This window comes from Callionymus lyra, chromosome 10, assembly GCF_982586985.1.
Source record: "Callionymus lyra chromosome 10, fCalLyr1.hap1.1, whole genome shotgun sequence".
Lineage (NCBI taxonomy): Eukaryota > Metazoa > Chordata > Actinopteri > Syngnathiformes > Callionymidae > Callionymus > Callionymus lyra.
The window spans coordinates 8,559,048-8,578,578 of NC_141827.1; the positions used below are offsets into that span (position 1 = coordinate 8,559,048).

A 19,531-nucleotide genomic window follows, 5' to 3' on the forward strand; every position below is an offset into this window, starting at 1 on the left:
TTATAGTTGAAAATTGTTGGATTATAGTTGAAAATGGTTTGATTATAGTTGAAAATTGTTGGATTATAGTTGAAAATGGTTTGATTATAGTGGGAAATTGTTGGATTATAGTTGAAAATTGTTGGATTATAATTGAAAATGGTTTGATTACAGTTGAAAATTGTTGGATTATAGTGGAAAATGGTTTGATTATAGTTGAAAATTGTTGGATTATAGTTGAAAATGGTTTGATTATAGTTAAAAATTGTTGGATTATAGTTGAAAATGGTTTGATTATAGTTGAAAATTGTTGGATTATAGTTGAAAATTGTTGGATTATAGTTGAAAATGGTTTGATTATAGTTAAAAATTGTTGGATTATAGTTGAAAATGGTTTGATTATAGTTGAAAATGGTTTGATTACAGTTGAAAATTGTTGGATTATAGTTGAAAATGGTTTGATTATAGTTGAAAATTGTTGGATTATAGTTGAAAATGGTTTGATTATAGTTGAAAATTGTTGGATTATAGTTGAAAATGGTTTGATTATAGTGGGAAATTGTTGGATTATAGTTGAAAATTGTTGGATTATAATTGAAAATGGTTTGATTACAGTTGAAAATTGTTGGATTATAGTGGAAAATGGTTTGATTATAGTTGAAAATGGTTTGATTATAGTTGAAAATTGTTGGATTATAGTTGAAAATGGTTTGATTACAGTTGAAAATGGTTTGATTATAGTTGAAAATGGTTTGATTATAGTTGAAAATTGTTGGATTATAGTTAAAAATGGTTTGATTATAGTTGAAAATTGTTGGATTATAGTTGAAAATGGTTTGATTATACTTGAAAATTGTTGGATTATAGTTGAAAATGGTTTGATTATAGTTGAAAATTGTTGGATTATAGTTGAAAATGGTTTGATTATAGTTGAAAATTGTTGGATTATAGTTGAAAATGGTTTGATTATAGTTGAAAATTGTTGGATTATAGTTGAAAATGGTTTGATTATAGTTAAAAATTGTTTGATTATAGTTGAAAATGGTTTGATTATAGTTGAAAATTGTTGGATTATAGTTGAAAATTGTTTGATTATAGTTGAAAAGTGTTTGATTATAGTGGAAAATTGTTGGATTATAGTTAAAAATAGTTTGATTATAGTTGAAAATGGTTTGATTATAGTTGAAAATTGTTGGATTATGTTTGAAAATTGTTGGATTATAGTTGAAAATTGTTTGATTATAGTTGAAAATTGTTGGATTATAGTTGAAAATTGTTGGATTATAGTTGAAAATGGTTTGATTATAGTTGAAAATGGTTTGATTTTAGTTGAAAATTGTTTGATTCTAGTTGAAAATTGTTTGATTATATTTGAAAATTGTTTGATTAAAGTTGAAAATTGTTTGATTAAAGTTGAAACTTGAACTTTGAATCCACTATTATTTACAACTCTATTAAAAGTTTCTCTTCCTGACCTTTCCAGGGTGTCCCTCTGCTCCTCAATGAAAGACAGTATTGTGTCCAGTTTCCAGGAACATGGTTTAAAGGAATCAAATGTGAATGAGAAAAATGCAACACATGGAATAATTTAAAAGGAAGGTTAGGTGTGGCTACATTATTTTCTTTGCAACTTGTTTATTAATGTATTAATAAACAGAGTTGCTCTTTTATAACGATATAAAAACAAAACTCGCGAGAGATTTTACGCCTCATGCCGCGCATCAGTACTGCGAACACTTGATCCCTCGGACGCTCGCAGTTATTTTATATGTTAATCCTGCTTCACCTGTCAATCAACAGTCGTCAGCACAGAGGAGCTCGAGGGGATCACAGTTGTGGCAACTGACGACAAAAACAACAACACACTCCCGTGTTGACCCTAGAGTGAGATTGAACAGTCACACAGTTTAAGGAATACAAATACATTCAAATCTGTCGCCGCTAGATTCGATGGTAAGTCAAAAGTTTTGAGACTTTTAAACGTGTGTATTTGCAGACGTGTACTTGTTACAGCCGCACAACAACGTGATGCCTGTTCTCACATCTACACACAATGTACACATCCAGGCAAACCGTTGCGTTTTGAACCTTTAGACTATGATCCACCGCGACGTCCGAGGTGACTTCAGGTCACGAAGCCTCGTACACGTCGATCCGATGTTCCAGATGGATTTCTCCTCGGACCTCACGAGTGGGTGGAAGACAAGGGACGGCCCAAGACGTGTGGACGCAGATGAACTCACTCGACACGAAGTCTGGTTCAATCTGAGTTGAAGTTGATAGAAGTACATAGGTGCCATCAGTAGTGATGTGCTGGTGAAGCTTCATGAAACAGTGTCATGTTGTTCAGAGGTCAGTAGGTGGCGCCATTAGTTTAAAAATCATGTTTCATTAGAAAACTTGTTAAAAACAAAGGAAAATAGTGCAGATACGCCATCTAGTGGACTCTGAAGATAATGACACTGTTTCATGAAGCTTCATCAACACGTCACAAGCCATCAGAATATTGAAGGGTTGAATTCTACATTTCAAACGCAAACGCTTTTAATTGACTTATTGATTTTATTTTTTAGCATTATATGAAAAAATAATTAAATTCAATAATTGATATACTGAAAGGTTAGTCTAGCTTGTTTTACATACACTGATATTCTAATGACACTAATAAAAACTAATGAATATTCAAAAATATACTCTTGATTCGAAGCATTTTAAATTCAATATTAAAATAAATAATTCTTTATGAAAATATATTTTTTTAACCATATTCGGAAAACAAATTCAACCCATTAATGTACAAATCTTGAATGCAATAATTTAAGGAAATTTATTAATTTAAAAAAGTCAACCTTTAAACTGTGATTTCAATTCAATCTTTCAATATATAAGACTCTGATCTGCTTCCACACCATGAGTATCAGACTCCTTTGGCAACCAGCACCCCCTACTGGCGAGCTTTATATTGAGCGTAATAAGAACGTCAGACCTGAAACTTGCATTTCTTTGATTAAAAATAATCAGCAGCACAACATTCATTTGTGTCATTTATTCTCTGTACAAACACAAATATTCAAAGTATAAACTGTACATTCACTTCAACAAACGCAAACGAGGAAAATGAAACTTTCAGCCGGTCGACGAGATGGTTTGTACAACATAAATTAAATTCATGATAACGAGTCTATTGAGAAAATGTGGAGCCGATAAGGCGGGAGGTGGTTCGAGTCGGTCGGTTCGGATCCCGGGACTCACTCCAGCTCCGTGAAACGAGCGAACATGGCTTTTCGAACGGCGTCTTTGTACGTGTCGGAGGAGGTGAGAGTGTAGTTGCTGCCTTTGATGCCCAGACCTGCTCCTTTGGTCCTGAGCTGCGCCTGAGAACGACAAACACTTTTAAAGACTGTAACAAACGTGTAGTAGATCAATATTCAGCCTCACATACCTCTATAGATGCAACACAAACACTTTTAAAGACTGTAACAAACGTGTTGTAGCTCAATATTCAGCCTCATATACCTCTATAGATGCAACACAAACACTTTTAAAGACTGTAACAAACGTGTAGTAGATCAATATTCAGCCTCATATACCTCTACAGATGCAACACAAACACTTTTAAAGACTGTAACAAACGTGTAGTAGATCAATATTCAGCCTCATATACCTCTATAGATGCAACACAAACACTTTTAAAGACTGTAACAAACGTGTAGTAGATCAATATTCAGCCTCATATACCTCTATAGGTGCAACACAAACACTTTTAAAGACTGTAACAAACATGTTGTAGCTCAATATTCAGCCTCATATACCTCTATAGGTGCAACACAAACACTTTTAAAGACTAACAAACGTGTAGTAGATCAATATTCAGCCTCATATACCTCTATAGGTGCAACACAAACACTTTTAAAGACTGTAACAAACGTGTAGTAGATCAATATTCAGCCTCATATACCTCTATAGGTGCAACACAAACACTTTTAAAGACTGTAACAAACGTGTAGTAGATCAATATTCAGTCTCATATACCTCTATAGGTGCAACACGAACACTTTTAAAGACTGTAACAAACGTGTAGTAGATCAATATTCAGCCTCATATACCTCTATAGGTGCAACACGAACACTTTTAAAGACTGTAACAAACATGTTGTAGCTCAATATTCAGCCTCATATACCTCTATAGGTGCAACACAAACACTTTTAAAGACTGTAACAAACATGTTGTAGCTCAATATTCAGCCTCATATACCTCTATAGATGCAACACAAACACTTTTAAAGACTGTAACAAACGTGTTGTAGCTCAATATTCAGCCTCATATACCTCTATAGATGCAACACAAACACTTTTAAAGACTGTAACAAACGTGTAGTAGATCAATATTCAGCCTCATATACCTCTACAGATGCAACACAAACACTTTTAAAGACTGTAACAAACGTGTAGTAGATCAATATTCAGCCTCATATACCTCTATAGATGCAACACAAACACTTTTAAAGACTGTAACAAACGTGTAGTAGATCAATATTCAGCCTCATATACCTCTATAGGTGCAACACAAACACTTTTAAAGACTGTAACAAACATGTTGTAGCTCAATATTCAGCCTCATATACCTCTATAGGTGCAACACAAACACTTTTAAAGACTAACAAACGTGTAGTAGATCAATATTCAGCCTCATATACCTCTATAGGTGCAACACAAACACTTTTAAAGACTGTAACAAACGTGTAGTAGATCAATATTCAGCCTCATATACCTCTATAGGTGCAACACAAACACTTTTAAAGACTGTAACAAACGTGTAGTAGATCAATATTCAGTCTCATATACCTCTATAGGTGCAACACGAACACTTTTAAAGACTGTAACAAACGTGTAGTAGATCAATATTCAGCCTCATATACCTCTATAGGTGCAACACGAACACTTTTAAAGACTGTAACAAACATGTTGTAGCTCAATATTCAGCCTCATATACCTCTATAGGTGCAACACAAACACTTTTAAAGACTGTAACAAACATGTTGTAGCTCAATATTCAGCCTCATATACCTCTATAGATGCAACACAAACACTTTTAAAGACTCTAACAAACATGTTGTAGCTCAATATTCAGCCTCACATACCTCTATAGGTGCAACACAAACACTTTTAAAGACTGTAACAAACATGTTGTAGCTCAATATTCAGCCTCATATACCTCTATAGATGCAACACAAACACTTTTAAAGACTCTAACAAACATGTTGTAGCTCAATATTCAGCCTCATATACCTCTATAGATGCAACACAAACACTTTTAAAGACTGTAACAGACATGTTGTAGCTCAATATTCAGCCTCATATACCTCTATAGGTGCAACACAAACACCTTTAAAGACTGTAACAAACGTGTAGTAGATCAATATTCAGCCTCATATACCTCTATAGGTGCAACACAAACACTTTTAAAGACTGTAACAAACGTGTAGTAGATCAATATTCAGCCTCATATACCTCTATAGATGCAACACAAACACTTTTAAAGACTGTAACAAACGTGTAGTAGATCAATATTCAGCCTCATATACCTCTATAGGTGCAACACAAACACTTTTAAAGACTGTAACAAACGTGTAGTAGATCAATATTCAGCCTCATATACCTCTATAGGTGCAACACAAACACTTTTAAAGACTGTAACAAACGTGTAGTAGATCAATATTCAGCCTCATATACCTCTATAGGTGCAACACGAACACTTTTAAAGACTGTAACAAACGTGTAGTAGATCAATATTCAGCCTCATATACCTCTATAGGTGCAACACAAACACTTTTAAAGACTGTAACAGACATGTTGTAGCTCAATATTCAGCCTCATATACCTCTATAGGTGCAACACAAACACCTTTAAAGACTGTAACAAACGTGTAGTAGATCAATATTCAGCCTCATATACCTCTATAGGTGCAACACGAACACTTTTAAAGACTGTAACAAACGTGTAGTAGATCAATATTCAGCCTCATATACCTCTATAGGTGCAACACGAACACTTTTAAAGACTGTAACAAACATGTTGTAGCTCAATATTCAGCCTCATATACCTCTATAGGTGCAACACAAACACTTTTAAAGACTGTAACAAACATGTTGTAGCTCAATATTCAGCCTCATATACCTCTATAGATGCAACACAAACACTTTTAAAGACTCTAACAAACATGTTGTAGCTCAATATTCAGCCTCACATACCTCTATAGGTGCAACACAAACACTTTTAAAGACTGTAACAGACATGTTGTAGCTCAATATTCAGCCTCATATACCTCTATAGGTGCAACACAAACACCTTTAAAGACTGTAACAAACGTGTAGTAGATCAATATTCAGCCTCATATACCTCTATAGGTGCAACACAAACACTTTTAAAGACTGTAACAAACGTGTAGTAGATCAATATTCAGCCTCATATACCTCTATAGGTGCAACACAAACACTTTTAAAGACTGTAACAAACGTGTAGTAGATCAATATTCAGCCTCATATACCTCTATAGGTGCAACACAAACACTTTTAAAGACTGTAACAAACGTGTAGTAGATCAATATTCAGCCTCATATACCTCTATAGGTGCAACACAAACACTTTTAAAGACTGTAACAAACGTGTAGTAGATCAATATTCAGCCTCATATACCTCTATAGATGCAACACAAACACTTTTAAAGACTGTAACAAACGTGTAGTAGATCAATATTCAGCCTCACATACCTCTATAGGTGCGGTGATGCCTTGCTGATTACGACCCAGACCTTTCCCTTCTTTCCAGCCCATCGCCTGCAGCATCTTGTTGCCGATGTTGTCGCTGCTCAGGCCGTCTTTCGTGGGTTGCTCGTAGTTCCTGTTGTAAAACATGAGCCGAATTTTAACTCAAAACTAAAACAAATGGACAAGTCTTGAACTTACACGACAGGAGTTGGTTGGCTAAACTTCTTCTTCTTGGGCGCCGGAGGTTCAGGTATTCCATATTTTTCCCGCCTCTCGGCAGCTCTGTCCCTGTACTTCAGCTAGAAGAAGACAACATTTTGTTACACAATCATAACATCAAGTTATGTTATACGACCCTAAGATGGTCAATTTAAGCCAATATAGACTCGCGTTGATATTCCGGGTGTAAATAAAATATAAATACATTTAAATATCATAATATTAATTAAGTCACTTGAAGCTTAAAGAATAATTAAATCCTGCTAGATTCCGACAACGACTGAGGACGAGAGGATACAGTGACTCCAGCAGCTTTGAAAGCTCATGTTTGGACAGATTCTGGTTTCAAAACAAATGAAAGCAGTTACGACTTCGCCAAGAGTCATGTGGTCCGTAAATTCTGCAACAGTCAAATACTCGACAATACTACACATATACTCGTTACTACAGTATCGCTATATATAGTATCATGGACCCAGTATCGTGATATGCGTCATGTCTAGTTGATAGAGTAATGTATGAAGATGCGATTGTTTAAAATGGGTCAAAAAAGCTTTTGTAATGTTAGAAAACAAAAATCAATCATGCTAGATTTGACCCTAAGAACACAATATCACTTCCATTAGTTTTGCCAGTTACAGAAAAGAGTCAAGAGTCGTTCCAACCTCAGACTCTTGTCGCTCCAACTCTTCCAGCTCAGCCTCACTCAGCTTTATCCGACGTAGAACCTCCAGGTTTTTCTGAAAAAGGACAATTTGATTTGTTCAATTGATCAACGTTTCAAACGAAGCAAAGCGAAACAAGTTTGGTGGAAACGTTACCTTGTGGAGGTCAGAGAGCTGTTGGTGTCTGAGCAGCCCTTCCTTGTTGGGAAACTGTCTCCGACACAACAGACAAGCCAGCTTTTTCCAGTCCGTCATCTTGTCCACGCCTCCTTCTGCACCTTCTGGCTCGGCTCCTCCCTCTTCTGGATCACTGTCTCCACAGTAAGCTGCCACCAGGCCCGACTGGAGGAGCAGAACTCATGTTAAATCTCCGGATCCACAACCGCAGAAACAGGCTTTATTGGTCTCAGGGGTTCACCTTGGAGGAGCTGGCCGAAGTTGCTGGTGCCTCCTCTTCTGGTGAATCAACTTCCTCGAGGAGACCGGCCTGCTGTGAATACAGACACTTTAGGACTTAAAGATCATTTAAAAAACATTTCAAGACCAGTAGAAACAAGGTCAACCCAGACGTACCTTTTTCTCAAACAGTAAATAGCCTGCATCAGCAGCTGCAGTCTCCTTCCGCTCCTCTTGGGAAATCGGTTGAAAGCTACTTTTGAAATTCTCCTTCTGCTTATTCAGACCTTTGGCCCAACGCTCCATGTCTTTAGCGATCTACGAGAGCCAGACGGATCAGTCAGGAGTGCAAGGAAATGCCAGTGTTCGTTATCGTGTTTGTCAAAGTACCTGTTGAGCCGTTTTACTCTTTGGCTTTTCCTTCTTCTCCTTCGGTTCTTTGCTGCCGGGCGTGTTGTTGGCACTTTGTCCCGCGTCGCCTGAGGCCGGAACGTACGTCTGTTTCTCGCTGTCCCAGTAGAGATACTGCTGAGTCTGAGAGTTGTAGTAGTACTGGAAATGAAGGATATTTGGACATTTATTTCAAATAAATCATTTCAAACGTTACATAAGTGGCATCGTTCAAGAATCTCACGTGTGTGTTAGGATCATAGTAAAGGCCAGTTTGAGGATCAAAGTAGTAGCCGGACGACTCGTCGTACTGATAGTTGGAAACGTCAGGAGCATCTGTGAAAAAAATATATTTAAAAAATAAATTCAGAACTGAAACCTTTTTGTCCTCTGCTGGCCAAACTGCCCAAAATCTGAATAAATAAATTAGATACTGGTACAGGCACAAATAAAGCATAACCAAACAATGTAGTTTGAAAAAAGATTGGGAAGAAGTATAAATACTTTTAACACTTTTTAACCAACCTTCAGTCTGTGCAAAATATTTAACACATAATCAATAAAATATCCATACAAATATTTATAAAATACAAAATATAAAAGCAAACATTATTTATCTTCGTCTTATCATCATCTTTATTTCACAATACAACATGATGTAGTATAATATATATGCAGGAACTAAGCATATATCCATATAAATATAAATACATCATTAATATTATCCACCTAACAATTTTCCATAATAGCTGAAGCTCCCGGCATTGCCCAGGGATTATTGTTAGATGCAAAACCATGGAAAATATTTTAAATACAAAGGCCATGTGATTACATTTTAAATATTCCTTTAATGTGTTTGCATGGACTTAAATGATGCTGGAGCTATTTTACTACTCGCCACAGACTCTGCAGAATGCAGTTGGAAAAGATGCAGAAGCCATTAAGGTCGAAAAGAAGGCCAACTATTGGATGGGCTTATTTAAACTATTGTAGCTCTAATAATAAGGGAGTAGTTTAGGCACAAATGTTAGGCCTTTGCTGACGAATAAGGCCAAAAAAGACCCATCTTAGTCCAGATATGGAGCGGTTCATGGAGGTCATTTTGAGCCCAATAACAGCTCTGTAGAACCTCTGTGGGACCTGTGAGAGCTTAGCTGACTCAAGTGCCCTTTATAGATATAGATACTGCAATCAATTTAATTGCAATATAACCATCAACACCATATGTTTTTAACAATCTTCGGCAAAACAGTAGGTTCCCACATTATTGAACAGGAGATCAGGTTCATACCAGCACTAGTGGCAGCGCTTTGAGCACTAGCTGCAGTTGAAGTTGTGGCAGAAGCGACGGGGGAAACGGGCACAGCTTCGGCAGCTGTCCGGGACTTGGGCTCCAGCTGACGTGCAATTTGCAGCGCCTGTAATAAACACAGGTTCAATCATCAGATCTACACGGATCAGTTGTCTAGTTTTAGTCGTTACCTGGACTGCCGGCTGGGAAATTATGTGTGGTTGGTAAACCTGCACTCCAGGCGGGAGAACGACTCCGGCGGGCGTCTGAATCATCTTTAAAGCTGGGGCAGCTGAAATAAAGACGGAACACGATTTGATAATTGTTCAAATTAAGGATCAAGTGAAGATTTTTGTTACGATAGCCGTTCACAGAAAATATCTCACCCCCCAGAATTCCATTCTCCTGAGAGGTGCTGACTCCTGCTTGATGGTAGAATGTCTGGTAGTCCTGGTGGGACAAAATTAAAGCACTTTTGGTTCATCTTCGCATTTAAACCAAGAGAAAACAAAATGGCTGCTGAACCATTTAAAAACAAATAAATAACTTTCCCCAACCTGTTGGATTGAATTGTAGCCTTCTGGGATGTAATAATCCGACGACTCCGAGCTGGGTTGAGGCTGATCAGGAAATGATGAATACAAATATGTTACATTGAACATTTGAAGGTTATGAAAATGTTAAATACCTGACTTGATGACCATTGGGCGGCAGCGATCGCTGTGCTCGCCACAGAGAAGGCACTGACACGATTTCCATCTGAGAGCAAAAAGTCCCTTAAAAAGAAAAAAAAAAAAAGACCATTAAGCCTTTATCCCCAAATATAAATTATACTTTCTCCTTAAATTACACTTACTTCCGAGCACTCTTGGCATAATCCACTCCGATTGTTTTCCCGTCAAGTTTTAACGGAGGCTGCAGACTTTGTAACATGGTCAGCAGCTGAGAAGCTTCCTGTTGAAAACAAAAACAGCCATAATGAGAAACTCATGTTTTAAAAGGAAGAAATAAATCATTTGTAAACTAATTTACCAGAGGTGACGACAGCTGAACGAAGGCGAAACCTCGATTCTGGCCAGTGTGCTTGTCTTTGATGAGGCGAATATTGCTCGATGACAGGTTAGCATAGGGTGCCATGGCGGTCAGAATGGCGTCCACAGTGGTCATGGGGGCGATGTTTCGCAGTATTATAGCTGGAAAGGCAAATATATGAACGCTTTGAACCATTGCTTTTGTTCTACAAAAGACCCTGGAAAAAATTGCAACTCTTAAACTGCATTAATATGGCCCTCACAAGGGTCAAAGATTATGGATGAATTTATATTATTCATTACTAAGTCTCTAATAATGATTATAGGGTTTTCATTGAAGAACTTTTGTCTTTTTTTTTTTTATATCATCACTCAAAAATATTTAAGCAAATAGAAAAATTATTTGAACAAAGTAGTTTATCAGATTGAAAAATAAGTTTTATTAAATAAAATATTTTAGCATATATAGCTCTATTTTATACTTTTCTTGGTGGCCCCCAACAAGAGTCACTGTTGGCCCCGGGGAAATGTAATTGCCCCACTGATGTGCAAGATAAGAAAAGTACTCTTACTATCGCCACAGAAATCTCCCCCGGGTTGACCATCCATGGCTCCACCATTGCCATTAGCTTCTCCCTCTGTTGAGAGAAAAAAGAAGGGATGAAAGTGTGTAACTCCCAACAATTGACCTAAAAGGAACAGCTATTCTAAGTGAAACCTAAGGACCTACTGTAAAACACATCCATAGCTATCAAAAATAGGTTTAATAAAAAGCATGCTACCCTGGACTAACTGTCTTCTTTCCATTTGAACAAAAAAAAATTAAAAATTGAGAACCGGATCCCAAAACTGCAGATTCAGGTTGCTTGGATGATGGAGTCTGTGGCCTCTTGGTGATTCAGCTACTTACCAACTTTGGCTGCTCCACACCTGAAGCACTTCAGCCTCCTCCGGAAATTGTACAGGCCACACTGCAAGTAACCGTTTACATCATTTTTATTACACGCCTTCCAGAGCCCTGAACAGGTGCCTCAGAGAACAGTGAAGGATACCATCCTTACCAGCAATACCACCTGAACCTTTACCCACAAGTCTGTGTGTTCGCATCGACAGAAGGACAGTAACTGACTACATGCTAACAGGGCTAACGGTGTGGGCTAGTCTCAATGAGAGGAGTTGACCAAATCAACTTACAGTATTGCACAGCCAGTCTTCAAACTTGTTTCTGGGATGGCTGTAGTGCAGTTCGACGACTTTTCCTTGGACGACCAGGCGTTCCTGAAAAAAGGAAGGAACGGTATCATGCGACGGCTCGTGACAAGTGTGATCTCATCAACAGAGCTAGCAGTTTTGGGAGGGAGAGACGGGGAGAGGAAGGGATCCCCGACACATGGACTCAGTGCTAAAGAGAGCACACGCTGATGTGTGTGAGCTTCATGTGTAGGAGGATTCCTAATGTGTTTGGGACCCGGAGTCCAGACTGAGCTGGAGCAGAATGTAAAATGTGATTATCGTGGACACTTCTTACTGCAAAAAACAAAACTTCCATCATGGGGGGGAAACAAAAACAAACAAAAACCTAACATACTATACAAATAAATAACTACACAAATATTTTGGGTATTTAAAGTTGCGTCTTTACATCTTTTATCCACTTAAACGTATAGTCATTAGCTGATAAAGTGAATTTTAAAATCTGCTGGATATCAGTGTATTTACCATTTAAAAGACTACATGAATAAAAAAAAATGTATTGCTAAATGTACAAAGTACACTGTTAGTGATCTAATGCAACAAATGTCCCCAATATTTGCAGTTTCTTTGCACTCTAATGATGCACTCTGGTTGCCTTTTTGGGTAATTTCTTCAAAGATCCCCAAGATTAAAACTAGACTTGGCGATTGTGAAGCAACCTGATTGGTCTCCATCCATCGGGTAGCATCTTGCAAGTGATAAAAGTCCACGAAGGCGAAACCACGGCTTATACCTAGAGACAGCATTCAAATATAGACGGGAGGCGTGTTAGTTAAAAATCCATGGGCAGATACTTTAAACTGTTCCACAAACTTTTTTTTTCACGACCCAGGTACTGTTTGGTAAACAGAAGGTCATTCTGGATGAGTTCTACTATATCACAACGTCCTGTTGAACTTTACACATCTCATCAATTCAGTTGTACTTACCGTCGGGAGAATGAAAACAAAGAAACCTTTAAGTTGCTACATCAATTAGCTTTTTTTAAATCAAAAATAAAACGAATGTATTTCTGGTTGCTATCGGATAAATGGGTCTGGATGGAAGCACACTGGTCTATGTTTAAACACTGGGAAAAGAAGTCAGTGTCAAACATATGTACCGTTCTCACCTGACTTCCTTTTCATCAGCCTGACATCCACGGGCTGAGGTCCGTCAAGTTGTTCAAATGCATGAGAGAGCTGAAAACAGACGGGATAAAAAATAAAATAGTTATTTCCCGGAAAAGTATTAATACATTGATTCATCTGTAGAAAATATACACCAACACTTACTTCATCCTCGGTGACTTGAGGGGATAGACCCCATACCATAATCGTCTTGCTCTTCTTCTCCTCCCCAGATTCTCTTCTGAAATCATGATCCGAGTAATCTCCATCCGAGTGATAGCCGTCCTCAGATCGATCACTGTTGCGCCTTTTTCGCTCCCTTTGCTTGAATACATAAACAAAAAGCATTAGCATTAGCGAAACTATTTGAATAGTTTAGGCATAAATCAGACCTGGGGGGCCAGCAGGGGCCCTTTGATTCCAAAATAACACTATTAAACAACTCTACATAAAGCTTGTTAAATTCTGTTTATCTCCTCTTGTCCGTACCTTTTCTTTCTTTAATTTTACGTAGGGCTTTTATATCCTGTCATATTTTTCAATGAAATGTATCCAATATTAAAGATTACACAATTGTCTTTAATTTGATGCATTTTATTTTTAATTGTTATAGACAAATGTCACACTGTGATTCGCTCAAGTGTGTCTTGCGATAACTTTGTTATGATTTGACAGAAATTAAATTGAAAACTCTATGCTCTTTCCTTTCTAAGAATCAGTTAATATTACATAAAATACAATCCAATGAAGACTAAAGCTTAGTTTAGAATGTCCTTTTAATTCTTTTTCAGTTTAACCATAATACAATTCTTCATTTGTCCCTTCCATCTCTTGACTTGATGGCCCTCTTGTAATGTGGCCCCCAAGGAAACTGCCCACCCCTGGCATAGAAGATGAATTTTAACGTAAGCTACCTCTGGACTGTTCCTCGATCCTCTTCGCTCTCCTTCATGGCGATCGCTGCGCCTCTCCTCCGCCCAACGCCGCATATTGCGGTCGCGCTCCGCATCCCTCTCACGACGCTCTCGCCAGTCCATGTCTTCAACCCGCTGCTCCGAACCATATCTGCCGCTTCGCTCGGTTCTGCTTGTCCTGTTGAAAAGAGACCAGAGACCTCAGAATCAGAATCTTTTATTGCCAGTGTTGTAAACACAACAAAGGCATTTCTTTTGTGGAGTCAGTGAAGAAAGAATATGTAATAAGCAATATAAAAAACTGTTTAGTCTAATGTTACACATTCAACAATGACTTTGATTTAAAGAAGTATACAGAATTACAAAATGTAAGCCTTAAACATTCAGTGGTATTATGATTTTAAATTAAAGAAATGCATCATTTCAAATGTATAAATTGAAAGATCATTGTCCAAGCCTATTAAAGCGTCTGTTTACATCAGTACTGTTGACATTTATTCTTAAATTGAACCACCTTTTGCAGAATGAACAGGAACTCAAGTGCCAAACCATGTTTGTTGAGATATTATTGTTAAAAAACAACAAAAATAACAGTCATGGCGAATGAACTCACCTCTTGTCTGCTCCCATGTTACTCGTAAGGCTGTAACCAAACCACGTTCTAAAACGAAAACAAAACCATTAACCTGTGATAAACAATTGCATTTTTGCACCAAACAATGAAAAGGGGAAAAAGCCTTTTATTTGGGCCGCAAAGATATTCGGACATATTTGACGGCGACAAGAAACGTGGAAAAAACACACGAGAAACACGGAAAATCACACAAATTCTATCAGGCGGTGACTCACCAGTGTAGTTTACACAACTATGTTTGTGACGAATGTTGAGAAACTTTCAAAACAACGACATAAAAAAGGTTTTGGAAACGACCATCGTACGGTCAAGGTCTTGCAACGACGACACCTTCTTTATCCCAGAATGCACCGGTGTACCATGAGGGTTGATTTTCCCTCGGTTTGTCTCACAGGCGCTCCCTTGCTTCGCTATGTTAAAAAATGTGATTTATTTTGTTGGTTAATTTGAGTAAAGCCGAAAAATAAACTTTGAATTAAGTTTAACTTTGTCTAATAATAGACAGTTTCTACTTTAAAATACAATATTATACTTGCGTACCTTTAAGACAAAAATAGGGTATTTATACACCATAAGCATTCGCCATTTTATTTCTAACTATTGTAGTACTACAATTATTTCATATATATTACTGTATGTGCTGGACATATATAGTTTTTAAATGAATATTTTAATATTAAAGAGTTTTTTAATGCTGAGAATACAATTTTATAACGATTTTATTTGATCAATCATAGCAAATTTGTGGGTAAACACTTCATATATTATTACACTGTATTGATATTTATATGGCCAATTGGATATATATTATTTAACTCTTGAATTATAATATTAACTTTAATGATCATTTTAACGCAGTTAAATTATAATCATGATTTATATCTATTAATTCACCTCATTGGGTGTTGGAATTCATCCAAGCTAGTGAGCTAGCTAGCAGAGAGAGAGTGGGACACCCTGGAAAGGTCACCAGTCACACAGTAAAGATATACTCAAAAATGGAAACTCACCTGTAATATACTTTAATTATCAATCTACATATACTATGTACATGGAACCTGTTCAAGCAAGCAGAACATTAAATCATTGCATTCTACATATTATATAACTAATCTATATAATATTACCTTTTATCTTGGCAGTACTTTGATGAAATGTCAGTTTAAACTTAAAAAGGCAGTTTTTGTTGGAAGCTACCTTATAGCAAAACAGGTCATATATTTTAAATACAGTACATTTGAATGAGTATACCGCGTTATAGAAGGTCCTTCATCCCAACTGGTGTCAGGATATTTAACTCTCTACTTTAAATATCCTGATGCTAATCCGTAGCGTGTTTTTCTTCTTGTGTGCTTTTTATTTTATTTTTCTTCCGTTTTTTATTTCTATTTTATTTTATTTTTATTCTATTTTATTTTGTTAATAGTGTCAATTTCTAATTTTGTAAATAATTTGTATATTTTTAAGATCGTTTTTATTTTATTTTGTATTATCTCTTGTACTATTTCTTTCTCCTTGCACTTTATTTTCTTCCAACTGCGCTGTTGTGAAAGTGTGTTTCCCCTCTGGGGATGAATAAAGCCTTTCTATTATTATTATGCTTTTTATACTTGATTTGACTGATATATATATTGATATTTGTGCAATAAAAACTCATTTTACAGGCATTTTCAATCATTCCTTTTATTACAGTATTTAAAACAAAAAATAATCACCAGACAATTCACTGTACATCATAGTCCTGTAATAGACTGAACCATGTTTAGATTGGCACACTGGGGTGAACCCCCCTCTCACTCCCACCATCATTTCCTCCACTGTGTGTATCATCCTGGAGATGAAATGTTGCCAGAACCATAGTTAAGGTATACATTAATTTTTTAGACACGTGTAGTTTTTATTGGAGTTACCTTGATTATGCTTGAGTCACAAATATCCAAGCCAGACCATCTTTACAAATGTATCAGGGTTATACGGCACATCATTAAAACAATGTTATAGAAAATGGTCCACGGGGGGTTTTACAAAATAAAGGTGGTGTCCATCACAAATATTAAAAAATAAAAATAAAAATCAAGGATGAGCTGGTACGTGGAGTATGATGAAGTATTTCACAGGTCACTCTAGGTCAGCGTTTCACCTTTTGTCACCTGGAATTATAAGACAAGAGGTTAGAACAGAACATAGCGAGGAATAATTAAAACAACAAAAAACAAATATTCCAACACTAAATTGGGTATATTGACATTGTCTTGACTAGTAAAGAAGGTAAACTACGTAGACTTGTGGAATTTTAATGAAAATGGTAATAATGAATAATGAATTTTAATGAATAATGAAATAAAATGAAAGAATATGAACTGTTAACATAAAGGATTGAATGTTTATTTTTTTTATACATTCAATTCATTATGAATTTAGAAAAATTAGTTTGTTTGTGAAGTACCTTTTAAAAATGAATTTCTACACTAAGATGAACCTTACACAAAAATAGATATGATGAGAACGAGAAGAAGAAAAATGTATTTTTTGGCTTTCAAAACATAATTTATTATGTTATTATGTTTTTGTTTATTTGTGTTAATATAAGCATTTTTTCCAAGATTCTTTATCTTTTCTTTTCGCTTTAAAATATTTAAATTCTCATCATAGTTATTGCTTGACAGTCTAATGAAGTGTGAATAAAACAAAACATTAACAATTAACATGGAAATAGTTACGCCGTTTGTACATGTTTGCGTTTCAATTTAGTTTCCATCCGCGCGATGGCAGTATTCATTACGTCCTCCGCAGCTAGAGGAAGAATGACTTGACGCCGACGACTGAGGACGAGAGGATACGGTCAACTCCAGCAGCTTTTAAAGCCGATTGTTGGGCATAGTTTGGCTTTTTTAGTTCTATTAACTAAATAAGTGTAACAATTACTAGATGTCATTCTAAAATCTGAAAATATGCAAGTGTATCTAAATATATCGTACTGTGAGCTTTTATATCGTAATGTATTGTGAGATTATATCGCTACAGCTCTAATGTCACGCATTCTATTTTAAATGTAGTGCCTGGATAAAATCGGTCATATTAAAAACGAATGAATCAGTGTTAAATTAACCTGAAATATACTATTGTTTACTCTCAAGCATCATTCTTACCCTGGCTTCAATATATTCAATCCTCCTCTCCAGAGCTGTCAACTTCTCGTTGAGGGTTGCCAGACGGGATCGACACGACATATCTGCAAAAAAAAAACAAGCACCTAGATCAATGCATGTTATCAGTATGTATTGACAAGAGCATACTTTATTTATTAAAGGGCTGCCAGATCTGTCGCCCGCTGTCTACCGTATTCGGTGAAAAGCTAGCACTAGCATCACTGTGGCCTAGAAGCTACTGGCTATTTGACGTTAAATAGCAACCATTTCATTTTTATGTAGCTTTAATATATACGTGACAACTTAAAGAGGAGTAAAAATAAAAATAGAGTCGAGTAGTGTGCGTAGAAATTAAAAATATTTGTACAAACATCGACCCCTGGCTAATGCTACATGCTAGTCTGGGAGTGGCCATGTTAGCATCAATGCTAACGGAGCTAGCATAGCAAGAATGTTTCGGAAGAATTCGTCAACAAAACCGTGTTGTCAGATGTTTTTCACTCACCAAAGGAGTTCAGGAAGTCTGCGATTTTCTTGATGCTACTCGTTATTACTTCAATGTACTCCCGGTTCGCCCAATCTTGGTGGATCTCTCGCTGCACTGGATCTTCCTGACCAGCCATGATGGAGGACGAGAGCTGCGTTTGTGGACGTTCAGGAAACAAGCGATGGTTCTGAGAGTGTTTTGTTAAAAGCTTTTGAACATTAAGTTGTTTTGTTTAAATCTCTCGGATCGCTTATGGAAGTAAATCAGTTCCAATATTAAATGATTGAATGTAACATTTATAATGTTGAAATTGTGAGCATTGAATACATTTCCATACAATTCAATTTAGTAAATTTAATATACTAAGATGTATATCCAAAGGTTGAATTTGTTATTTATTTTTAAATTAATTAATTTAAAAAATGGGCTTTCTTATAACAAATGAATTGGTTTTTTTTTTTTTACAATACTATAATCCCATTAATTCATTAAAACATTTTTTTATTATGCGTTGCCGTTTTCATTCAATTCGTAAGACCTGCGAACAGTTTGATACATTGTTATATATAAAAATACGAGTCAATCAGAAAGCAAAACAACCCATTGATATAAAAAAAAACTTTCAAAAGTTAAGAGAAAAGATGGCAAAACATACATAAAAACCATGAAACACTAAAAGCAGAGGGTTCATGTACATTTACCTATCTATAATTGAAACTTCTCGGATCAGAAAAAGTACGGTAGAACAGTATAAAAACTCATACATATAATAAATACAATAAATAAAGTTAAAATAAATGAGCTTGGTATTCTTATTCAAACTATTTAAAAACATTTCTATGTTGAATATATTTAAATTTCAAGTCTTTTTAAATTAAATTTAAAATGGAGGAATAATGGTGCATCATTTTTATATTGAATTTAAAATGCTACAAATGAAAAAACATTTGAATTTAGAAAATGTATTTTTGAATTAATGGCTTTAACTCTGTGGACTATTTAAAAAAAAACAAAGTTTGAGAATTTGAATAGTTATATTATACTGTTTTTTTTTTTTAATCATAGAAAAATATACTTTATTGATTGTTTGATTGTTTAAGCGCTTTGTGACCCTGGTCTGGAAAAGCGCTATATAAATAAAAATTACTTACTTACTTTCAATAAAAAAAAAAAATGGATTGTTGCTATTAATAATCTGTATATTTAGAAAATTTGGCTCATTAGTATTTTCTAGCATTTGGTAAATCA

At 35.9% G+C, this 19,531-nt stretch overlaps 3 protein-coding genes across 3 annotated transcripts in view; 1 reads left to right on the forward strand and 2 right to left on the reverse strand.

Moving 5' to 3' along the window:
• LOC148070144 (ubiquitin-like modifier-activating enzyme 1) overlaps positions 1–19,531 on the forward strand; it is a 280,272-nt gene that overhangs the window by 139,868 nt on the left and 120,873 nt on the right. The gene's annotated exons all lie outside the window — the stretch shown is intronic.
• On the reverse strand, positions 3,011–14,985 carry rbm5 (RNA binding motif protein 5). Its single transcript, XM_087800341.1, has 25 exons — positions 14,863–14,985; positions 14,627–14,674; positions 14,014–14,191; positions 13,265–13,423; positions 13,102–13,171; positions 12,650–12,723; positions 11,931–12,014; positions 11,647–11,707; positions 11,309–11,374; positions 10,738–10,898; positions 10,562–10,659; positions 10,394–10,481; positions 10,263–10,325; positions 10,092–10,155; positions 9,897–9,997; positions 9,706–9,832; positions 8,659–8,750; positions 8,415–8,576; positions 8,202–8,342; positions 8,047–8,118; positions 7,785–7,970; positions 7,629–7,703; positions 6,943–7,043; positions 6,748–6,877; positions 3,011–3,353 (listed from the first exon to the last, which is right to left on the reverse strand). The coding sequence occupies exons 2-25, from the start codon at positions 14,641–14,643 to the stop codon at positions 3,228–3,230; spliced, it is 2,496 nt and encodes an 831-aa protein (XP_087656467.1). The 5' UTR covers positions 14,644–14,674; positions 14,863–14,985; the 3' UTR covers positions 3,011–3,227.
• Positions 16,315–18,439, reverse strand: brk1 (BRICK1 subunit of SCAR/WAVE actin nucleating complex). The gene is made up of 3 exons (XM_087800576.1): positions 18,302–18,439; positions 17,797–17,879; positions 16,315–16,797 (listed from the first exon to the last, which is right to left on the reverse strand). Exons 1-3 carry the CDS (start codon positions 18,417–18,419, stop codon positions 16,771–16,773), a joined length of 228 nt encoding a protein of 75 aa, XP_087656702.1. The 5' UTR covers positions 18,420–18,439; the 3' UTR covers positions 16,315–16,770.

Bases quoted from the DNA above. Each gene is read 5' to 3' on its own strand.
- rbm5 (XM_087800341.1), bottom strand. The intron at 13,172-13,264 runs GTAAGTGTTGGT...GTCTGTTTTCAG, and splicing joins CTCAAGTCACCGAGGATGAA to CTCTCTCATGCATTTGAACA. The intron at 9,998-10,091 runs GTGAGATATTTT...TCTTTATTTCAG, and splicing joins GGAGAATGGAATTCTGGGGG to CTGCCCCAGCTTTAAAGATG.
- brk1 (XM_087800576.1), bottom strand. From the start codon at position 18,419: ATGGCTGGTCAGGAAGATCCAGTGCAGCGAGAGATCCACCAAGATTGG. The intron at 17,880-18,301 runs GTGAGTGAAAAA...TTTTTTTTGCAG, and splicing joins AGACTTCCTGAACTCCTTTG to ATATGTCGTGTCGATCCCGT. The intron at 16,798-17,796 runs GTAAGAATGATG...TTATAATTCCAG, and splicing joins TTGAATATATTGAAGCCAGG to GTGACAAAAGGTGAAACGCT.